The 19087-nt window shown below is 43.2% G+C and overlaps 1 protein-coding gene across 10 annotated transcripts in view; it reads right to left on the minus strand.

The window, feature by feature from the left end:
• Positions 1-19087, minus strand: part of ENPP2 (ectonucleotide pyrophosphatase/phosphodiesterase 2) — a 135458-nt gene that overhangs the window by 81759 nt on the left and 34612 nt on the right. For 8 of the 10 annotated variants that reach the window (XM_027561677.1, XM_027561674.1, XM_027561673.1 and 5 more), the window contains exons 2-3: positions 13323-13425; positions 1244-1399 (exon numbers count right to left, since the gene is read on the minus strand). In XM_027561677.1, coding sequence (XP_027417478.1) covers positions 1244-1399; positions 13323-13425 — 259 coding nt within the window. Of the gene's footprint in view, positions 1-1243; positions 1400-13322; positions 13426-13629; positions 13752-19087 lie in introns of those variants that run through there. The other 2 variants (XM_027561675.1, XM_027561669.1) reach the window with 2 other exon arrangements.

Genomic DNA, 19087 nt, shown 5'->3' on the forward strand with positions numbered 1-19087 from the left:
AGTGGACTGGTTGGATCTCCTTGCAGTCCAAGGGACTCTCAAGAGTCTTCTCCAACACCACAGTTCAAAAGCATCAATCCTTCGACGCTCAGCTTTCTTCACAGTCCAACTCTCACAGCCATACATGACCACAGGAAAAACCATAGCTTTGACTAGACGAACTTTTGTTGGCAAAGTAATGTCTCTGCTTTTGAATATGCTATCTAGGTTGGTCATAACTTTCCTTCCAAGGAGTAAGCATCTTTTAATTTCATGGCTGCAGTCACCATCTGCAGTGATTTTGGAACCCAGAAAAATAAAGTGTGACACTGTTTCCACTATTTCCCCATCTATTTCCCATGAAGTGATGGGACCGGATGCCATGATCTTCGTTTTTTGAATGTTGAGCTTTAAGCCAACTTTTTCACTCTCCACTTTCACTTTCATCAAGAGGCTTTTTAGTTCCTCTTCACTTTCTGCCATAAGGGTGGTGTCATCTGCATATCTGAGGTTATTGATATTTCTCCCGGCAATCTTGATTCTAGCTTGTGTTTCTTCCAGTCCAGCGTTTCTCATGATGTAAGTCCCCCCTAAAGTGTGAGACTTTGGAAACAGCAGGTAGAATGAGTCGCCAAAGGTGATTTTCTCCACTAATGCACTTTCAGAGACCTGTATACCCCACTGACCCTTCTATTAGAGAAGAAATGTGAACAAACGTCAGGCACGTGTAGAGGAAGATTTTAGAGCTGCCTTGAGCATGCAAACCCAAGAAGAATTCCAAAATGATTTTAGACTCCCACTGAGAAGAAGTAATGACCTCAGAGTAGACCCACAGTCACTATACGATACGATGAAACAAAGCCAATGTTAGAAACTGAGCAGGCAAGCAAAAATAATAGTTAGAACAGACGCCCAGAAAAGAGCCCAACACTTTAAGAACGTGCAAAATTTCAGTCCAGGTATCCTAGCAGTGAATGGGGGACAGCAAGAGATAGAAATCATAAAGATTAAAGAAAAAATAACTGGTCATAAACATCCCAAACTAGTAAATGACGACTGCAGCTGCGAAGAATTCTCTTTGGGCCGAGTCTTGTGTGGATACAACGGCCATACAGGGTGTGCTCGTAACACAACTGACAGTGATTCCAGGAACGAAACTAAATCCCCCAGTTTGGTTCATCCAAAGCAGGGTGGCGATGGCAGGTTGCTCAACAGCAGGGGTTAAGCCAGCTAACTGAGACTAGAGGATTCAAAAGTTACGCACCTGTCTTCAAGCAGAGCTCATCAAAGTCAAGGCAGCAGCTGCTATAGCTCTTACACAAGTTGTCACATCGACAATCAGGGGGTCCAGCCTCTTGAAGTTCAAAGCATCTGCCCTTGCAAGACCCAGAGATGTTGATCGAGGGGGAGTCTGATAACACTGCAAGAGACAAGAGACAAGGGCAATGGGATTAGGGAATAGGCCATGTCACTAGGGGGTTTCCCTGGTGGCTCAGACAGGAAAGAATCCGCTGGCAATGCGGGAGACCTGGGTTCGATCCCTGGTTTGGGAAGATCCCCTGGAGTGGGAAAGGCTACCCACTCCAGTATTCTGGTCTGGAGAACTCCATGGACAGAGGAGCCTGGCAGGCTATGGTCCATGGGGTCACAGAGAGTCTTGCATGACTGAGCGACCTTCCCGTCACATCACTCTGGCAGGGAGGCCCTGGGCAGAAGAATGCGGTCATGCAGGCAGACTCGAGCTGAGCAGCCTGGCTCCATCTGCTGCTGGCTGTGAACCTCAGCAGGTCTTCTGCGCCAGTTTCTTCATCTGTAGAGAGGGGAGACCAATAAAAGTAACTGGAGACTATCATGCGAATTAAATGAGATACTGAGCAAGGTGTCAGCCATACAGAAAGTAACAAATGTTGGCTACTGGTTTTACTACTATTTCCAGTGATTATTACCACAATTCTGTGTCTCTGTGGATGTTGTGATGCCAACAGAGAACAGTACTTTGAAGTCTACACTTAGAAGTGTTCATTCGCCTGTTCAAAAATCCACAGTTTTTGTAAGGAAGGTGCATGTATGCTCAGTTGCTCAGCCATATCCAACTCTGCGACCCATGGCCTGTAACCTGCCAGTCTCCTCTGTCCATGGGATTTTCCAGGCAAGAATACTGGAATGGGTTGCCATTTCCTACTCCAGGGGATCTTCCTGACTCAGGAATCATACTTGCATTTCTTGCATCTCCAGCATTGGCAGGCAGGATTCTTTACAACTGCAACAGGAAAATTGAGCCTAAATGTTCTGAGAACAGGCTGAACAGACAGGGTTGAAATAAAAGACTTTTGAGATCTCTTCCAGCCGTAAAACCTACATACATAACTAGAGTTATACAAACGTAAACTCTACAATCTTGGAGAAAGAAAGGATTAATCAAGTAGCAAAAAAAAATTAATCGGTAAATAGTGCTAGGGTAACAGGCTGGCTGGAAAAATTAAGCAGGATCCTCATCCCAGCTTACAAAGCAAGTCAGATCTGCACAGGCTAGTATGGAAAGAGCTACAAAGTGGATAAACATTTTTTTAAAACAGCAAAGCATGGAAAACAATTCTGGTCAACCCAGGGATCGAACCCAGGTCTCCTGAATTGATGGCAGATTCTTTACCATCTGAGCCACCATGGAAGCCCTGGTAGTAAATGTATATATTATATTTTCTGTTAGAAATAGAGATAGAGAAAGCAATAAAGATAGAGATAAACATAAAATAAAGTCAGAGGCCAGAGCTAGAGATGAGAGAGTGGGTGGGGACAGAAGCGTTGAGACAAGTACCAGGGTGAATCTGGAAGAGGACATGGCACCCACCCCGGGATTCCTGCATGGGGAACCCCGGGACAGCGGGGCCTGGCAGGCTGCGGTCCATGGGGTCACCAGAGTCAGACACGACTGAGCACACAGCACATGCCAATGTGAATAACACTTTTTTTCACTGTAAAAATTCTTTACAGAAATTATTTTTGGAGAAATGAGAAAAAGCAAGGAAACGTCTTACTTTTCTGCAATTTGAAACTTCTGTTTTACAAATATCTTTTTTTTTTTTTATGTTTTGCTTGCTTACTTCTCCCTCTCACATATATATATAACATATATCTTTATGTGTGTAAGTAGACATGCATGTGAATTTATGTGCATGAAGGGTATGTTATACAATATATAAATATCCTACAAATTTTATTTATAATGTTATTTTAGTTCCTTATGTTTATGAATTTTCCATTTTTTTTAAATCAGAATCCATTACTTGTAAAATCAAGAAAACACCAGAGGCAAGGAGAGAACAGATATTTAATGACATTTCTAGGTTCAGCAAAGCCATTTATCTGAACATCCCACTCATCTGTTAGTCCTTTGTCCTCTTTCAAGTCAGAGTCACCCAGTCCTGACCTGGACAGCATTAGATTAGTTCAACTAAAGCAAACAGATTCACCTGACCACGAGATGTGAAACGCTTTTGCATGGTTGATTATGGGATCTTCAAAGACATACAAATCACCCCCATTCAGCTGAAGAAATAATATCAGGTTTCCAAGGCAATGCCTTACCTCTGGTTCACAAACCACATTTTTCTATAGACTTTGCCCAACCAATCAACAGACATGCTGAACTTCGAGGAACTATGAGAGGAGGAGGACTGAGCAGTAGAGAAAGGAAAAATAAAGTCCCACGGTGAAAAGCAAATGTAAGAAAAATGCTTATAACTGAAACACTCCTTTTATAAGGATACTGCTTAGAATCATCCCAGCATCCATCTATTATGATAAATTCTGAGTAGAATTTGTGCTCATGAACTGCATATATAAGCACACTTAGCTATCCTTAGGGCTGGGATAATCAGAAGAGCTTCAAAGGCACATTGTTCGTAGATGTTCACCCGTCCTGTCTCCTTTGTGGCGTCTCAGCCAGCACGTGAAGTTTTCCTCCATTCACGCCCTTTGCTTTTCCCTCATCATAATCTCTTCCTTTTTCTTATTTTTACTTTCAAAAAATTTGTATGAATTTCTAATCATTTTAAACCTTTCTCCATTCATTCTATCAAAGTGATTTTTACTCCTTCCTTCCAACAATAGTTGGAGAAGAAAATGGCAACCCACTCCAGTGTTCTTGCCTGGAGAATCCCAGGGACAGAGGAGCCTGGTGGGCTGCCGTCTATGGGGTCGCAGAGTCGGACACGACTGAAGGGACTTAGCAGCCGCAGTAGCAGTCCAACAATAGTTACTCTCTAAGTTTACCACTCACTGTGCTTTTGAAAATAATTGAATTTCACACAATAGCTCGCCCCTATCCAATTATCATCTTCCTTGCCAACCCTCAAACTGAAGACAGCTTTGTTAAGAAAGAGCTGCACTTACACTCATAATGCAAACATACAGCTCATAAAAAGTATTGTACTCAATATGGGGTTACTAACAACTTTCAAATAAGAGTGAATTTCTGGGCTGGTGTGGATTAGGGATTATTGTTGCTTAGTTGCCCAGTGTGTAAGCCTCTCGCAACCCCCATGGACTGTAGCCCGCCAGGCTCTTCTGTCTGTGGGATTTCCCAGGCAAGAATACTGGAGTGGGTTACCATTCCTTCTCCAGAGGATCTCCCTGCCCCAGGAATCGAACCTGGGTCTCCTGTGTTGGCAGGAGCCTCTTTATTACCGAGCCACTAGGGAACCCATGGATTAGGGACACGTATGCCAAACTCACTCCTGGCTGACTGATTCTGCTGAGAACAGCAGGAACGGCAGCAGCCTTTTTTTTTTTTTTTTTAAACAAAATAAAGTGGCAGAACAAAGTTCACCTGGCCTTTCCAGGGCCTGTTCTGCCCCTGACATCTTCCTTCAGAACGACTCCCAGCCCTGATTCTCTCTTTAGCTCGTCCCCACGAGCCGGCTTTTTCATCCCACCCGGGTTCTGGGCCCCTCGCCCCACACCAGGCCAAGTTTTAGGACTGCTCTTCTTCTTGTACTTGATTCAATAGTCAGATATGGAAGGATTCTCTAACTTCTTATATACCTGAATTCTAAAATCTGTAAAGCCTTCCTTTATCAGAACTAAAAACTTCAGAACTAACGAGAAAGACAACAAGGAAACAAACTCCGTGCTGAGTGAAGTAGGTCAGAAAGAGAAAAACAAATACCGTACAGCAACACACAGATATGGAATCTGGAAAAATGGTACCTGAACCTATTTGCAGGGCAGGAACAACGCCGCAGACATGGAGAAGAGACTTGTGGACACAGCCGGGGAAGGAGAGGCGGGGCGGATTGAGAGAGGGGCGTGAAACATAAGCCACGACCACAGGTAAAACAGACGGCCAGTGGGAAGTCGCTGCGTAACTCAGGGAGCTCAGCCGGTGCTGTGACCCCTAGAGCGTGCAATGCGGGGATGGGAGCGAGGTGCACGCGGGCCGGGCCTGCGGACACTCAGGGCCGGTTCACACTGCTGTACTGGGAGTGAGGTGCACAGGGCGGAGCCTGCAGACACTCAGGGCCGCTTCACACTGCTGTGAGGCAGAAGCCAGCAGGACACCGGAAAGCAATTATCCTTAAATTAAAAATAAATTAAAAACAAATCTGTCCTAAGTGTGATGGGGGTCTGAAACTTCATATGACGCACTTGCCAGCACTTTTATGAGATTCAAATGCTATTCTGCCTTTTGAATTACACATTTAAATGATATTGTTTTACTTCAAAGGAACAAGTCAGTTCCAGAATCTTAAAAAATAAATGTCGCAGGTCTATACAGACAGAAGTTTTCTTTAGAGACTTTACATTTTAAAATATGTTATATGTGATGTACATAAAAACAATGCTGTACGCTTCTTACTTTTCCCAGAAGCGCAATTTCATGATTTAAAAAACCCACCAATGTAAAATTCGATTTATCACATTCAAACTCACAATTCTGATAGAAACAAGTGAAGTTATTTTTACTTAGCTAAGTAAATCTTCTTTCTAAAACATTCCGTCTTACCATACCTACACAGAAGTAGCATTGTGGAATTCTGGTGCCATTTATGCACAGAAAAAAAATTATTGATAATTTAATTAGACTATTCGAAACAGCCTAATTCATGACAACAGTTGTGACCTAAACATAATTTCATCCTGGATTCCCAATCACATTTTCCACCAAATCTCTGCAAAATGGAAATTTTCAGATTTGGACGATGGCCAGTGAGGGAGGCTGTGTTTAAGTTTGAAACTACTTAGCCCAGCCGAAAGCTGGACGATTCATCTAAGTTTTATCTGATCCTGCATTCAGAGTTTGCGCTGTGACCCACTCTCTGTTCCTCCCATTTTCCATGGTTCTCAGCCTGAGGGTTTCCTGAAAGTGAGAGGCAAGTCTTGAAATGAAACAGACTGAGTAAGCCGCCTCCTTTCCAAGAGCACTGGGACAGACCTGGCTCTCCGGTGTCTGCCTGCCTTGTCTGAAGCATAAAATACAAGGAAAAAAGGCAGACAACGTGGATGACAATCAAGATGCCGGCCAACTCAAGCCTGAAGTCCCGTCCGACGCCTCTTCTGGAGTACACGATGTGTTCTTTCCGGTCCTACTTTCTTGCGCTGAAGTTGCCGTTTTTCCTCGATACTCTTGACCTCATCTCTTCAAAAGCAGCACTTAGTACAGGCCTGTGTGTCAGTATCTCCACTTCCTAAATACACCACTTCCTATAAATATCCATTACTGCACCATCATTACGCTCTCCTCTTCTTCACAGCTTCTGAACCAGATTTCATAGACAACTTTTTAAATTAATAGGTCCACCTGGGAAGTTTTCAAACACCTGTACTTTCAATGTGTTTGTATAAAATACAACATCCTCATGTAGCAAGACCCCATCAACTACAAGAAAATAGGTTTCTAGATGATTTCAATGAAATCTGAGTCTAATTTCACTTGTAAATCACTCAAATAACATGTATGATCACAGTCAGTAGTATAAGTCTGCTACCAAACAATGAAACGGCGTTTTATATAGCACATACTGTCAATTTGATGAGGTAAAATGGAGACCCTGGCCTTCAAACAAATTTGGAGATAAATGCAGTGTATCAGCATACACTCAACACCTTATATTCTTATCAGTCTTAGTATGGCACGTTTGTTTTCAAGAATCTTTTCAGACAAAGAGGCGATATTATCCCCATTTTCCTGGTTGGGAGATCAGAACTCTAGCGAAAGAGAAAGTCACTGAGTCGTGTCCGACTCTTTGCGACCCCATGGAAGACAGCCCACCAGGCTCCCCTGTTCGTGGGCTTCCCCAGGAACGAATCCTGGAGTGGGGTGCCATTCCCCCCTCCAGGTGACCTTTCCAACTCACGGTTGAACCCAGGTCTCTTGCACTGCAGGCGGATTCTTTACCATCTGAACACCAGGGAAGCCCTCCGAATTCCATACTTTTTCAGTGTGTTTTTAAATACCACGTCCTCGTGTAGAAAGACCTCGTAAACTACAAGAAAACAGATTTCTAGATGATTTGAATACAATTTAAGAGTTTAATTTCACTTGTGTACTGCTCCACTGTGTGGCACAGGGAACCTTGCTCAGTGTTCTGTGGCAGCCTGGATGGGAGGGGACTCTGGGGGAGAATGGATACGTGTATATGCATGACTGAGTCCCTGTGCTGTCCACCTGAAAGTATCACCATACTTTTATACTCCAATATAAAATTAAAAGTTGTTTTAAAAATAAGAACCTTAGGCCTAACTTAAGCTAGCAAAGGCCTAGCTACAATTTTAGATCATCTGATTGTAGCTATAATATCATTATCGTTAACAAAGGATTTTTCAAATTATGCACATAAGCTCTGAATTTTAGATGTTCTTTTTAAGACATGATTTTGGAAGATATAAGCTATGTTGAACTTTATTTAAGATGGAGATTTCTGGTTAATGCAACAAGATAGAAGATTCTGTATAGTTTTTTTTTTTTTCCTTGTCAATTTTAGTCTTTAATTTTTATATGAAATTTGAAAATTAAAGAATAGTTAACGCCCCTTTCTATAGTATACAATTATGATAAGCAATGCATAAAAATCATCGGGAATATAAACTAAATTGATGTTTTTAAAAACAATCTGCAAAATACTCATTTTAAAGAAATTATTTTAAAAGTTTACTATTACAATGTGTGCTTATATCATTTGGACATTTTTTTGCTTACCAGGTTTTTGCCTACTATTTACTATGCTTTTCAACAGAAATTGGAACAGGTTTTATTAGGTTCACAATAAAATTTTAGTCTGAATTCACTCCTTTCCCTTTTTTAAATTAATGGCTTCCCAGGTGGCTCAGGGGTAAAGAATCCACCTGCCAATGCAGGAGATGCAAGAGACATGGGTTAGATCCCTGGATCAGGAAGATCCCTTGGGGTAGGAAATGGCAACCTGCTCCAGTATTCTTGCCTGGAAAATTCCAGGGATGGAGGAGTCTGGTGAGGTACAGTCAGTCCATGGGGTCGCGAAGAGTCAGACAGGACTGAGTGAGTGAGCGTGCGTGCACATAGGTGCTTTACAGCGCTGTGTTGGTTTCTGCCGTATGGAAGCTGTATTTCTTTTAAAACTGTGTGTAGTGGAGAATAGCCAGTTACCAGCACAGTGATACTGGGCTGCTGGGCCTGCTCCCTGAGCATGGGGCTGGCCAGGAGCCTCCAGGGGGCTCCCAGGTGGGCCAGAGCCCCGCACTCAGGCCACTGCTGAGTGGGGGCACATGCCTGAGGGGTGCATGTGTGTGCATGAGCGCATGAGCACGTGTGGCCCTCTGCCCCTCCACCCTCCGCATGGCCCACCTTCTACATTAAGATTCAATGTGTTGCTTCATATTGTATATTTTGGGGAAAGTGAAAGTCACTTAGTCATGTCAGACTCTTTGTGACCCCATGGACTGTAGCCCACCAGGCTCCTCTGTCCATGGGGATTCTCCAGGCAAGAATACTGAAGTGGGTTGCCATGCCCTCCTCCAGGGGATCTTCCTGACCCAGGGATCGAACCCAGGTCTCCTGCATTACAGGTGGATTCTTGACTGTCTGAGCCACCAGGAATTTGAGACGTTTTGGGGAAAGTTTGGGGCATAAATCAGTTGAACTTGTAGGAGCGATTTTTCTATCATGCAGAGTAGGTATTTTTTGTAGACTGAAGGTTAATCAATTTTTTAATACTTCTGAGAAAGAAAATTATCTGTGTATACACAAGAAATATATATATGTGTACAACAATAACATGGAACTCGACTCCCTGCGCCCCCTCCCAAGAAAAGGTTGTGATAGTTTCGGGTGGGCAGCCAAGGAAGGGCCTCAGCCATACATGTACATGCATCCCTTCTCCCCCAAGTCCCCTCCCATCCAGGCTGCCACACTGAATCAGCCATACGTTTTCATATATCCCCTCTTTTTTGGATTTCCTTCCCATGAAGGTCACCACAGAGCATTTGTATAGTTCTAAGATACATGAAAAATCACCGTACCTAAGTGCCATATAACAAAGAACTGAAAAATCCACGCCCTTCTTTCAATGCTAATTCAGATCATTGTGTTCCACTGACTTAAATGACTTCTGGTTTCAACATTAGATTTAACATAAAGTCCCAGGACGTGACAGTCCTTCTAATTTTCCTTACCGAGTAACGGCTGATGACAGTCACCAGTCAGCTTTGCAGCTTGGAGGAACTTTTAAGCGCCTTTGCGTTGTAGGATGAGATGCCCAAAGCTATCAAATGAACGTGAGCCTTCTCACGCCTGTCACCATTATCTGCTTTCTCCAGGATTCACAAAGCAAAGCTTTACTTGTAAAGTTGTCAGTGACACTCTTCATTTCGCATTTCCCCATGAATTTCACTTGCATTCACGTACTTTTAAACTCTCAAGCCACTTAAAAATGATGATGACTTGAACAAAGCTTTCAAGTCTCTGTTAGCCAGTTACTCACAAGCTTACCCACTTCCCTTTGTCTTTCAGGTATGAAGTTGCTTCTCTCAAAGGAGATCCCATTTCCACCCAGAGACTGGAAAAGTATCCGTCACCAACTCCAGTGAAATAGATTCCACCATCACACAGAAATATACACATAAGCACATTACATGAGTGTCACCTGTATACACATAAATTCTCTTTCAACTTTAGAGGTAAATCAAGCTGGCTACATCAGATGTATGGGACAAGAATGTCAAACTGAATTGCACATATTCTTTACATTCTCTTTGAAAATTTATTCCCGGCATCTCATGCACCTGATGGTCCGTGATATTTACCCAGCAGACTTGTAATTAGTTCTGCTCATTCCACATCCTCTAATAAATCTACAATCTGAAAGAAGAAATCTTATTTTACCATGACTTCCAATAGATCACCACATCCTAACAAAAAATCCAGCTATCAAGTGTGCCAAACTATTAATTATAATAGTTTGCATGGCCACAGCCTTGAAACTAACATCCACCACAGACCAGTTGCAAGAGTCTGCATGTGTGTAGAACGTTCTCAGCTGCAGCTGAGGACTCTGAGGTACTACGTTTCCTAAGTAAGAAACTGAATGGTAGTGAATGAGAGGTCTTGCCCCGGTCAGTCTGAAGCTGGCTATGCATCAATACCCTCTGTGTTCCTTCTACTTGGTAGAACAATCTCGAAGCACTGAGTTTCTCAGGAATACTCTGGAACACGGAAGTGTCGTTGACAGTAAGCATGGCAGCCTTTCCTCCTAGCATCTTCTCTAAAACGCATGTGACAGCTCACCCAGGGTTTTCCGACGCGCACACTTTGCGGGCAGAATCACCAACCATAAGCGTCATCTCAGACACACACAACATTTAAAAAGAGGAAAACGCTTAGACTCTCCGCACTATGAGTTCAGTCAGTTTCCAAAGCACACCATGGTCTTCATTTGGGAGAAATCAATTACAGTGCCTCAACAGCAGTAAGCTATATCAACAGAAATTTAAAAATAAAAAGTGTCAGGCATACCAAAATCCCCAAACTCAGACTCACATGTATCTCGAGACTAATACTTCCTAGCAGTAGAATTTTCACTAATAAATTACTTTAGAAGATACCATAAGGCCAAAAATAATCAATGATTTGATTAATAATTCAAGAAGCAAATATTCTGAAATATACTAGATTTAGAGATGATAATTTAGATTATATTATTTTTCCAGAAGTAGCATTGACTCATTAATTCTTATAATTGTTTTTAATAATGCATGGAAATTATTTATTATACACAAAATATATTTGAGGATTAGTAAATCTGGTCTGTATTTTTCAAGTTCTCCTGCAGAGAGTACACACATTCAAAAGGCAATGAAACAGAACAGACAGAATCATATTTTTCTTTTTTAATCCAGAAGGAAAATTGGAAATCACCTAGGCCCGTTCTCCATTGTATGGCTAAGGAAATGGAACTCACAAGTGACTTCCCCAAGACCACTTGGCAAGTGAGATGGATCCAGGGTGCCAACCCAGGGCTTTCATGACCATTTTCCAAAAAAAAAAGTCAACTTTGAAAATAATGGACGACTTGATTTTACAACACTCATCAGAGAAATAACTTTTAATATCAGTTTTAGCCAAGGTAATATATTAATACAAAGAAGGGAAAAAAGTTCCCTTGAGGGTCCATTGGAAAGAGCCAGCAGCAGGCTCTCAAGCTTGCCCCCATGGCTAAACTAAAGGCCTGATCCTTGCTCTTCAGTCTGAGCAGTTACAGGCAGTGTGAGCAGGAGTTACACTTGTCTGGAACAACCGTTCGTTACCAAAAAAAACAGGATCCTCCAGCCCAGGGATCTGCTTTCCTCCCCTTCCGCAACAGAAGACAGCTCATTTTGTCCATTGGTTCCCGGGGTGCAGTCTTTAGGGTCTATTTTCTTACTTTCCATCCCAAGCACACTCCACTTGGATCCATTGGTTCCCTGGGGTGCAGTCTTTATGATCTATTTTCTTACTTTCCATCCCAAGCACACTCCACTTGGATCCATTGGTTCCCGGGGGTGCAGTGTTTAGGATCTATTTTCTTACTTTCACCCCAAGCGCACTCCACTTGGATCCATTGGTTCCCGGGGGTGCAGTCTTTAGGATCTATTTTCTTACTTTCCATCCCAAGCGCACTCCACTTGGATCCATTGGTTCCCGGGGGTGCAGTCTTTAGGATCTATTTTCTTACTTTCATCCCAAGCACACTCCACTTGGATCCATTGGTTCCCTGGGGTGCAGTGTTTAGGATCTATTTTCTTACTTTCACCCCAAGCACACTCCACTTGGATCCACTAAACCACTTCTGATGTAATTCTTTCACCCTTTACTCAAAGGTCACTTGCTTGAAATAAGGAAGGTTCAGGATTCCATCAATGCATGGAGCATAACTTGGCTAAGAAATGCTCGTGCTGGCTACAGAGAGACAGGTGACAGTCTTTTATGAGTCAGGTCAAGAAATCCAGTGCAGAGAAATACAAAATGCACAGGAAGGCCAACAGACACGCTGAGATGTCAGGAAAAGTCAAGAAAAGATTGCCCCCTAGAGTACCCGCTACTTAATATGTAATTTTTCTTTATAAAACCATCAGCAGCTCCAATTTCCAGGAAATTAACCAACTCATTACTTAAGACCTGGTCAGTTAAGCCTCCTGGATCTGCACAAGGAGCTCCTTTATAAGAATTCCCATACTGCTTATGGCACAGTGTACATTGTAAAAGGAAACTCTTTCACTTCAGTTCTGTTAGTTAAGTCATGACACTCTGTGAAAACTTACCTCTCCTGGGCCAAAAGAAAAATCAGGGAGAAGAAGTCAATCTCATAAGCTCTTCTAAGCACCTCCTCTCATATTTTCCCTGTTTTAGGTTAAAGCTTCATCTCATAGCCCTGAACTTTCATAAAAACAGTTCCCTGCCTTTTCTTTTTCTTTTTTTTTTTTACTTCCATCCCTCTCTTTCTCAAGGTCAGAACTTTCTGGACACAAATACTAGATCTCCTATGCCATGACAACAAATTACACTCACAATATCTCTACTATCAACTCAGCACCTGTTCTCATCACTTCTTTTTCAGCCTTGTCTGTTCACAAGAGCTTTAATGTTATCTTAGCATTTATAAATTCAGAGGACGGAGATTTAAACAGTCAGTTGAAGTAGCAGGAAGAGTTCATAAAATGTTCTCTTACTAAACCACGTTCCCCCATCTGAACTGTACAGAGAGCTGATTTTATTCCAGAGACAGCATGAGTTAATTACACTGCAAGATTGAAGGTGCATTTCTTAACGAGTGGACAGTGATCACTTTTAATACTTTAAAAGGACTGACAATGGGCACAGCTGCCACACATACCTGTAGGAGGGCCTTCACCCCATCCTTCTGCCCTCTTAATTCGATTTGCTGTGACTCCTAAGCAGATATTGACACCGACGGCAAAAGTGAACAGAGATATCACCTGAGAGAAGAAAGAGATCCAACTGTCAGTGCAGCCAGACAAGCCTAAATCAGATTCCACAGAGGCAGTGCAAGTGACTTCAACACCACCATCCAACCCTGCAGCTTCCCAAATGCACCCTGTAGTGCTGTCTTCATTTTAAAAGCAAAAAGAAAATTCAGAACCAGAGAGCAACTCTGCCCTGTCATTGTCTCCCCCTCCTACCTGATGGAGCTGGCAGGAGCGTCTCCTGGCCATGGCAGGGCTTCTTGGAAAGCCTGCGGCAGTGTGCTCTGTTTGTCTACACTGAGTGCGCTGCTTTTTGGGGCTCCGAGTCCAGTCTATTAACTACAAGTAATCCCACCTGGGAGGTTGACAGGCTCTCCTGATTTGTCCAAAGCTCGATTTCATCACAGTTTGTTCGCAAATCGCAGCTCTGAGCCTGAGCAGCTTGAAACATCCCTCTCCGCCTCTCCGCCCGCGTGGCCCCTCCCCTGACACACAGACGCTTTCATGTGGCTTCCTCTGGTAACATAAGGGTTTCTTATGCTGCTGTAGCCAATAACCCTGCCTGTTCATTTTCCTTCCCTCCTGAAAACATGGCTTTTTAAAAAAAGAAACCAAATGCATTTTATCCGATAAAAAGGAAACAGAGCCACAAAAGGGTTTCTACCAGCTTTAAGCTTTTAAGGTTTAACAATGAAGTTATTCAATGCAGTCAACCTCACAACTTCATGTGTTTAAAAAAACAAGGAAAGTTTTATAATTTCTAAACCTACTAACCCTCTGTCCAGCCCATTTCTTTATTTTTCTGGCAGTATAAATGACCCTGTCCCTTCTGCCGCATTCTCAGCGACTCCCGGCTCCTCAAACATTTCCCACGATGAAACCTCCCAGGATTGTAACGAAACACAAGAGATAGCATTCTGCTTCCCCATGTTGTCGTTGGAGTTTACAGAAGTAACATTTATCAAAATCCTGGGAATGCCAGTGAAGCCGCACAGAGGTCTCTTGCCTTGTGAGGAGGCATAAAATGACTTCAGGCCTGCCTGCCTCTTCCTCCTGAAAAAACCGTCAGCTTTGGGTTTAGGTTTCTTGTTTTTGTTTCGGAGGGACTGGGGAGCAGCAAGGGTGGGATGGGGGAAGCTTTACTAATGACTGAACTGAGAAAGGACATCTTGGTGGCAGTAAGAATTCAGCTCTACAGAATTGTTTCCTTAGGTTTTTACCCAGATAAATGATCATCTAGCCACCAAACACTGTGCCTTTGATGCTATTGTGAGGCTTAAATTCTTTTTACTGAGCTAGCAGCCACCAGGGGACTTCTAAAAGAAACCAAGCCCTCAGAAGCTGAAAGTTCTTTAAATACCGCACCCTTGTAGGATTCAAACGGGGGAGGAAAGCTTGTCTCTGGTTTTCCTCTGGCCAGACTCGGTGACCGCGGCTCTTGTGCAGAGCATGTGTGTGCGCGTGAACAAACGGGGTGCTTACTACGCAGCAGACCGAGGAAGCAGGGGCTCTGCTCAGATGAAGCCCGACAGCATGAACGCCAGGGCCTGTTCACGGTGGGCTGCACAGTAGGTCTGGGTTTCATTAGATACTCCAGAATTTAGTAACAGCTAATTGAGACAGAGAAAACACAGTGCCAAACTTGCAGCTGCCTCTCTCGAAGCCTTTTCATTTTGCACTCTGACAGAGACGGCAGGCCAGCGGCTCTTTCTCTAGAAGTCTCTTGCTTCAGTCTGCACGCCATACTGAAATGATTTGGGGTCGGGTGTTTAGCAAGGCTTATGAAAGATGTCAACCCCACGTAAGATTTTTCTAATCTTTATGTTCAGCTTCAAGACGCAGGCTTGTACAGAGGAAAACTATCAAGCTAAAAGGGAAATATCAAGGCAATCCTGTGACTGCATTGTATGCCACCGCGGTCCAAATGTTCACAAAGAAAGCTGCTTCAACCTCCTCACCAGCCTCGCCAACCCTCACCGGAGCCCAACAGCTGTACAGTCTGTCTGATATTTGATGGTGGAAATCCAGCCTGAGGACAGTGAACACCCCCCTTGAAAAATGATTAGACTCAGAAGCTGAACATTATCCATTCATTTTTTGGACAGAGTAGCTGTGCAGGGGGAAAAAAGTCTTAAGAGTAATAGCCAGAGAAATGAAATGGGTGTGTTAGTCGCTTAGTCGGGTCCGCCTCTTTGAGACCGCATAGACTGTAACCCACCAGGCTCCTCTGTCCATGGGATTCTCCAGGCAAGAATACTGGAGTGAGTTACCATGCCCTCCTCCAAGAGATCTTGCCAACCCAGAGATCGAGCCTGGGTCTTCCAGATTGCAGGCAGATTCCTTACTGTCTGAGCCACCAGGGAAGCCCAGCTTGATCCATAATTGCTTCTGTACAGCACTTGTTACCAATTATCTAAGAGGAACTCAACCTCTCTTTCTGATAACCATTCGGCCAAAGAACTTTATCTACTATTAGTCATTGCGCGCGCACACACACACACACACACACACCACCTAACCATTGTTACACAGAATTTCACTCAAAGACCTTAACTAAAAGACATCATTACAAATTAACTGTCAGGGGGGTGACCCAAGTCCCTACCTCAGGCATCCAATCAACTGTAAAACAAAATCAGCCCTCATTATCTAAAATTGAGAAAACTGAAAAGCCTGATAATGCAGACTGCATGTCTAGAAATTCAACCAAGATGACTGAAATAGAGTCCAAAGCCTTTTATAACAGAACTAAATCGAGAAAGTCCACCTGTGCTGATGTTTAAGATTTGGGTATAAGGTCACTCGTGGGTGGGTTGGTAAATAAGAAAGTGTATGAGAAAGACTAAAATTAACTTTCAGCTTGGTTTATTAATCCAGCCATATTTCAGAGAACACTGCCCCCTGGCAGAAGAAAACCCAAACAAATCTTAACAACAGTCTCAGGCCTGAAAAATCATTCTGTGATTCTCAAGCTTTATTGGGCATAAGAATGACCCTGGAAACTTGTTTAAAATGTTGGTGCTTATGGTCTAAACCCCAATATTCAGAACCATGAGCTCCTGGAGGTGAGGAGAAGAAAGGGAAAGTTTAGGGCCAGGCAGGAGTTAACACAACAGGCTCGTCTGGTGCAAGCAATGGAAGGGCCACGTTCTGACGCAAATGACGTAAGAAAACAGCATTCGAATAAATCACTCTGAGTCAGTTAACTTACGTCCTGAATGTTGGCTTGCCTGGCCTAAATCATAATGTAATTTTAATATATCACTAATAGCATCCACTACTAATCGGGCATTAAAGTTTATTTCCCTTAATGGCACCATGGTGGTTCTTCCACTGTTCTTCCACCTCCAAACTGTAAGCAGCGAGACAGTCTTTCATTTACTTTGCTGGTGGCACCAAGCAGCCAGGGTGTGTATTGCTTAATTGTGATACAGTAGTTGCATTTATACAAATGCACAGTCCATCTTTTCATGGCATGCTTCTGTGAGTCCTTGTTTCCAAGCCCTGATTAAGGTAAAAGGGTTTGAGGTCAACAGTGAGATCTGAAAAAATCTGTAATTGAGGGTTGTCATTCTTGCCTCCTACCGTAATTATGAAGCATTCATGACCAGATTCAAATTTTATCAATATCCAGCTTCTCATTGTGCAGAATTAACTACAATTACGGTGCCTTGCCTTGACTCTACTCCCACAGCACTTCTAAGACTACCAGACAGTCACTGACCACCTGATTTTCAGGGGCAACACTTATGCAGTCACTACAGCACAAACACCAGGAAATTAAGAAAAAAGCACCTACATGTATTCTTCCTACCCTATTTTACAACTCTTTCAGTTACGTCTTATTTTTCAATTCTGCTGTGGTTGAGAACTGTTAGAAAATTCAGGACAGACACGGACAACAGGCTCTGCAGAAGGGATTTGCCGACTAAACGGAGCAAGAAATCATGACAGCTAATACAAAAACAGGCAGGCTCAATTGCTCTCACAATCCAGCACTGCCTGTGTATAAAGTGGACTCCACTTAAGAGTTTAAACCACAGGGGCAAAGTTTCACGAGTAATCTATGGTCCCTGGGGGGTTCGCCAGTGAGAAGTGGCATACGCCCATTCAAATGCCAACAGGACTTGCGTTATTAGTTATTACACAGTTGAAAGCTGAAATCAACACTGTCACCTCTTTCAATGACTTCCATTTATATCATAAACATCTATGCATTACATGTATTCTCAATGGGACTAAGCATGAGCCCCTGTACAGGAACACTCTCTAAGAACATGCATTCATGGCACAGATGTTCATTAGCTCCTACTGTGTGCCAAGCACTCTTCTGAGCACTAGTTCCTTACAAGGAGCCAAACCAAACATAGTCCCCTGGCCTCCATATAATTCACATAGACACAGAAATAAACGGAAAATTGCAGCAGTGGCAGGCGTAGATGTATAGGGGTCAATGGCGCTATGAGAACACATGATTCAGGTTTGATGTGGTCAAGAGGGTCACAGAAGACTTCGTGAAGTGTCAGCTGAGCTGGGATATGAGGGTGGAGGGGAGTAACGAGGTGAGAGAGGAGGAAAGGCTTCTCGGCAGAGCAAACAGGATATGCAACAGCTCTACGCAGACTGGAGGCACCACACATCCCGCCAAAGGCATCCCGTTCAACCTGTGCAGCAAGATGAAAGGGAGCCTGGAGTGAAGTGAGGCTGGAGAGGCTAGCAGAGGTCAGTCCACGTGCGGCCTCGTCAGGCACGTGGGGCCTCGTCAGGCACGTGGGGTGGTATCGTCTTGATCCTAAATGCTTTGGAAAGCCTTTAAAGGGCTTAAATCAGTGGAAGCTTAATGAGATATGAAGCCTTAACCTCTGTACAGTGTGGATATGAGTTGGAGGGAGTCAAAATGGATACAATAGGTTAGCTTGGAAATGGAGGTGGTAATCCAGATAAAAGCCAGTGAGTGAGATGCGGCATCAGGAAAACGACGGCGCTGGTGGAGAGGCAGGAAACTGGGCGAGCTGGGCAAAGGGCTGTCCATGCTCCGAGCATGCAGGCTGAGGGGCAGGAAGGCGCTAATGTGATGCGTGAGCGAATGAATCGCTAATGGTCATGATGGCCAGTGAGGCCACTTCTTAGGTTTTCACTGGATTATAAGAAAGATGTAGCAATATGCATCCATTTGCTAACACTCTAGAATTAAATAGTTAAAATAAGGGATCTCGCTAATAGCTTTAAAACATGTGTCAGTAGTTTAAAAAATCTTCTGAAGCAGTTGATTTAAAGTAAAGTTACAGTAGACTTGAAACATTTGAAAATACATTTATTCATAATTGAGGTTTAAGAAGAATTACCCCCAGGAAATAGCTCAGCTTTGTTCCTAACTATAGCTTACAATAAAACATTGTAAAACTCAAACTCAAATTAAGTCTTTTTTTTTTTTTTTTTTGCTACTCTGAAACGCGCGTGTAAAAATCCAGGCAAATGGAAGTCGTTTGAGTCAACTTTGCCAAGTGAACTGTGAACATCTGAGCCCGGATGGGTGGCTATATGACTGGAGAAAATTATTTAACTAAAAGTATCAACCCAAGGTTGAGAACTCTCATCCTTTATCCTCAGGTCTCACACAAACAGGCTGAGAAGCCGTCGTCAGCTCCACTTGTATTGGGTTGGCCAAAAACAC

This window comes from Bos indicus x Bos taurus, chromosome 14, assembly GCF_003369695.1.
Source record: "Bos indicus x Bos taurus breed Angus x Brahman F1 hybrid chromosome 14, Bos_hybrid_MaternalHap_v2.0, whole genome shotgun sequence".
Lineage (NCBI taxonomy): Eukaryota > Metazoa > Chordata > Mammalia > Artiodactyla > Bovidae > Bos > Bos indicus x Bos taurus.